Source organism: Poecilia formosa, unplaced genomic scaffold (genome assembly GCF_000485575.1).
Source record: "Poecilia formosa unplaced genomic scaffold, Poecilia_formosa-5.1.2 Scaffold302, whole genome shotgun sequence".
NCBI classification, from domain to species: domain Eukaryota; kingdom Metazoa; phylum Chordata; class Actinopteri; order Cyprinodontiformes; family Poeciliidae; genus Poecilia; species Poecilia formosa.
Window position 1 is genome coordinate 481548 of NW_006800241.1, and position 4822 is coordinate 486369.

Consider the following 4822-nt stretch of genomic DNA (forward strand, 5'->3'; position numbering starts at 1 on the left):
ATCTCTGATTTCGACTTGACGACTTTCTACCATCGCAAAGATAAATACATAACTATGAAAATTTTAGCCTAGTGAGTAGGATTTAATGAGGGACTTAACTTCAACAATCAACTTTAAAATCTAAAAGTGTAAAACTCTACAAAAATAAATCAGAGTCTGGCTTGGAAGTCTCACCTAGTGATGTTAATATTCAACAGATGAAATATTCTCTTCACTTTTGCCCAGAGTTGTTTGACCCCTGTCCACTTTTTGCATATGTGGCGGCCTACGTGCCAGTGGTGTTTGTAATCATAGTTAAAATTAACTAAAAAAAATAACTAAAATAAATTAGCTTCTCTGTTGTATATAGACTAATAAATAAAGTTAACAGAACTGTTTAAAATGTCATTAAAATTTAGAAAGCATTTTCCATCATGTTCTACATTTAAAACTGTTATATGGTAAGATCTTCAGATTACTTCAAAAATTTTTGTATTTATTTATTTATTGTCATTTTTAAAGGGGCAGTATTATGTAAAATCTATTTTTTTAGCTTTTCATTGTGTTATAATGTTATTTCCTAATCAAAAACATACCTGGTGTGTTGCCTTGATTCTTTCACACATGTTTGATAAATCCTTTAATCTCTATGGCAACCATTCAACTGTTCGAAACAGCTGGGTGGACTTAGCCCCGCCTTAGGGGACAAAGCTCCTCCTCTGAGCTGCAGTTTCCAAACTTTCGCAGCCATCCAATGCAACTCCCCCACTCAGCTCCTTCAGACTAGCCAGCAGCAATTGGTAAACAGTCCATCTCAGGGTAACACAGAGACACACAACCATACATGCAAACACTCACACCTATCGGCCTTTTACAGAGATGCTGGAGTACCCAGAGAGAACCTGAACGTGTGAAATCCACGCAGGTCAGGATTTCAACCTAGAACTTTCTTCCTGCAAGACAGCAGCGCTACCAACTGTACCACCATCCAGCTGTTTATCAAAATCAGGGGAAATTCTGTCATAATGCTGCACATTTTGCTTTATTTATTTTCTGATATTTGCTGCAAAAGGAGAGTAACATCTCTGAGGAACTCCAGTGGCGGCGTTCAGGTTGCTGATCATGTCACATGATCAGCATGTGACATGATCATGTGAAAAATATTTTCAGCTTTGCAAAACAAATCAACTTTGAAACGCCAACTTTGCGAGTTTTTGTAGAAAAGTAAGGGATTTTTCAAAATTATAATGTTTCTATTATGCTAATTTATTTTCAAATTGTGCAATCATACAGTCAATGGAAGCGCAGCCAGACAGCAGTGTAAAAATATACGGAGATTTTAAAATGTATTCATTCAAAACCACTTACATTTTCCATCATGCCATTCCTATGGTTTGAAAATAAGATGCAAGAGATAGTCCTGGAGTTAATTCATGTGTGGCTATTGCTGCATACTGTTGACCAGCTGGCTGAAAGAAGGCCGCCACGCTTCTTCCATCAGACCAATCAAGCTTTTTTTGTAATATTTAATCTTGAGTAAAACGGAAACTACAGGAACTCCTCTATGTTTTAAAACTAAAAGCTGCGAGGAGCATGTTTCTATGGTAACCGACTGCAGAGCTAAGCTACCAACATGGTTCACTGATCACTTAAAGTCAGATCTTCATAATTTATGTACGTTATGCACTTGTGTCCATGTACCACAATGGCAATCGGTGCATTTGTGTAATAAATTCAGAAGCAGCAGGAGTAATTGCTGCTTTTCTGATCATATGTCATATTTTTATGAAATACCATAACAGCATAAAAGTGGATTGAAAATCTCATTTCTTCTCAATGCATAACAGAGATAAACATGGGTTCATTTCAGCCTTGTTTTTTCACAGTTTCAGTTGATTTCAACCCTTTCGATTATTTCTCTGAATGTAGATCTGATCAAATAAAAGCAATTTATTTGATCAGGTTAGGGTTAGGCTTCCTGACATTTCAAGACTGGCTTCTTTTTGAACAGTGTGTATTCTCGTCTTTCCCCTTTTTGAAGACTGACTACTAGAAATGGAGCTCCAGGTTACATCGTATTATAGATCAGGGAAACAGAAGGTCTTCGATTACTAATCAAAGTTAATTGAAGTCAATAAGAACTGCTTTGGTTGCTTTTAGGAATTGCTAGCTGTTCAAATAGTTGAGTTTTAAAGTAAACAAAATATTTCACATTTTCTTTTCTTCCCAAAAATTGGATTTTGGTTTTCCTAATAGTAAAACACCGCTGTTAAGGTTTTCTGTATTCGCTTTGTGTTTTTGTTTTGACCAACGGATGCCAAGAAATGCGAAAGCGGCTCTAAATATCAGTTTGGTTCATTTGTGTCAGCGTCCCGCCGCATCTCAAAGGAACCTCACACTTCTCTCAGCCTCTTCATTCAATCGATCATGTCTGCCTCTCGGCTCCATAGCAACGGCCTTCTGTTTTCTTTCGTTGCACTCTCTCTTTTCCTCCAAATCCCGACTTTTGCAGTGATACATGTTGGGAGTTGTGCTGTTCGCAGGCAGCTGCTGCTGGCTCTACCGCTCTTCTCCGTGGGATGATGATGATGATGATGATGAATACATTTCAATCTTCCCGTCCCTGGCTCTGACTTCAGGGAGCGGCGCTGCGAGCCAGGATATCAGTCTTATAGCTTATCCAGAGCGATCCATCACACACACATCATCCTCCAACACAAACACACACACACACACACGTGTGTTTGCGTGGCTATTTTGTGGGGACCTTCCATCGACTTCTGTTCATTTCTACAGCCTAACGCTAACCCTAATCACCACATACCTAACCCCAACCAAAACTGAATTCACACCTTAGTCCTACATCTGACCCCTGACCCAAAAACAGCGTTTCCCCCTGTGGGGACCAGGCTTTGGTCCCACAAGGAGCAGTGGGTCCCCACAACGTGGTATGTGTCAGGAAAATGGTCCCCATAAGGTATTACAAACAAACACACACACACATACACACACATACACACACACATACTATCTCTTTTTCTTAGAGTCCAAATGACCATGGTGACTTTTTTCTCTTTTTATCACAGTAGTGGAGTGAGGGCAAAAAGACCAACTTGCACTATCTTTGCTTAATGCAAATAACGTTCCGAATAACCGACATGACAGACAGTCTAAATTAGACGTGCACAACAACGAGGGGCAGCGAGTATTCGCCAAGGACTGATGTTTTGAAATGCGTCCAGGAAAAAAGATGTGCGTTTAATAAAACTGAAAGGCTGATCTGACTAACAGACTGAAGCTGACCTGATTTCCTGCTGATCAGCTGCATCTGTAGCTCCGATGTTGTTTTTTTTCTTCTTCTTCTTCTTTTTTTTCCATTTTGCATACAGTTTCATTTTCGTCGTAGCCAAAAAGCAGGTGTGACAACATTAGGACCATCGTGGGAATCCACAGCGAAGCCCGGAGAAATAAAATCCTCCCTCCCTCCCCCGGCAGACCGTGTTTGGTGAAGCAGTTGTTCTGCTCAGGAAAACTCTGGATTTATGAATTGAAATGTCAAGCATCGTAAATAACAATGACCGGATTTAATGACAGGTTTAGCGCTGAGAGCTTGCTGCTGTTTTGGATGATGCTCAGCAGCTCTCAGTCGTGTGTGTGTGTGTGTGTGTGTGTGTGTGTAGGAGGAGGAGGGAGGAGGGCACCTGTATCTCTTGTTGTCTACTGGCACAATGTCCATCGCGATGTAGTACTGCTGGTGCGGGTCCAGGCCAGCAATTTTTACCCTCATGGCTGGAAACATCCTCCTGATTGGGGACAAAAAGCAACAAAGACGTCACTGACCTGAAGACAACTTGAAACTAGAGACCAGAAATTGTCATAAAAATGGTTGCAAAACCAAAAACTATCTATTTTTTTTATCCCAAAAGGTAAACAAATGCTGTAACTCAAAGCATTTAAAGGCTTTCCAGGAGCAGTCAGTCTTACAACCAAGGCCAGTCCTGTTTGGGGCTCTCAGCAGCTTTTTTGGGGGCCAAAAGGGGACCCATACCAAATGATTAATCATTCCTACACAACTCTATGTGTGTAACACAGCTACTGTCATTAATAATGACAGTAGCTCTTTTCCCTCCACAGACCGTAGATCTCTACATTAACTCTAGGTTTTACAAAATACCAGAAACATTTCCTAATCCGTTGGCAGGTCCAACGACAGAACTGGACTCTTAGAAATGATAAAAACAGAAGACGGTTGCTGCGATGCGTTTAGCTTCCTGTTACCTGCTGAGATTAAGTGAGCAGCCAACATGCCTCTGTGGAAATACTCAGTAACAACTCCCACTACGAAGGGTGTTGCTGCTAGTGTGAAGTGGCAGCACTTATGTACGATGTGTTCACATGTCAGAAAAGGGTGGGATGTCTGAGCTTCCAGCAGGATGATTAATTACTGGGGTCGCTCAAGGATTTTATTTTTCATTGCATCCCTGTAAAAAAATAAAAAATAAAAATGAAGCTTTGCTGTTACTACAGTACGTAGAATAATTTTTAAACGGACGACTAACTGATTATACAATGAATAAAAACCTCATAAGACGTAAAACATTGACAAAATGTCTTATTTAAATTTCAGGCATGTTAGGTGAAAAGGAACGTTTTAGTTTGTAATGATTATTTATAACTTCTATGTTCGTGGGGGGTTGTATGTTTTTTTTTCTTCTTTTATTGCAAACATAAAATTATGTAATGACCTAACTGATGAGAAGTCTAGATAGATAGATAGATAGATAGATAGATAGATAGATAGATAGATAGATAGATAGATAGATAGATAGATAGATAGATAGAT

The 4822-nt window shown here is 39.6% G+C and overlaps 1 protein-coding gene across 1 annotated transcript in view; it reads right to left on the reverse strand.

The window, feature by feature from the left end:
* Positions 1–4822, reverse strand: part of tbx15 (T-box transcription factor 15) — a 55198-nt gene that overhangs the window by 36934 nt on the left and 13442 nt on the right. Inside the window, exon 3 of the mRNA XM_007572509.2 lies at positions 3681–3782. Coding sequence (XP_007572571.1) covers positions 3681–3782 — 102 coding nt within the window. The remainder of the gene's footprint in view (positions 1–3680; positions 3783–4822) is intronic.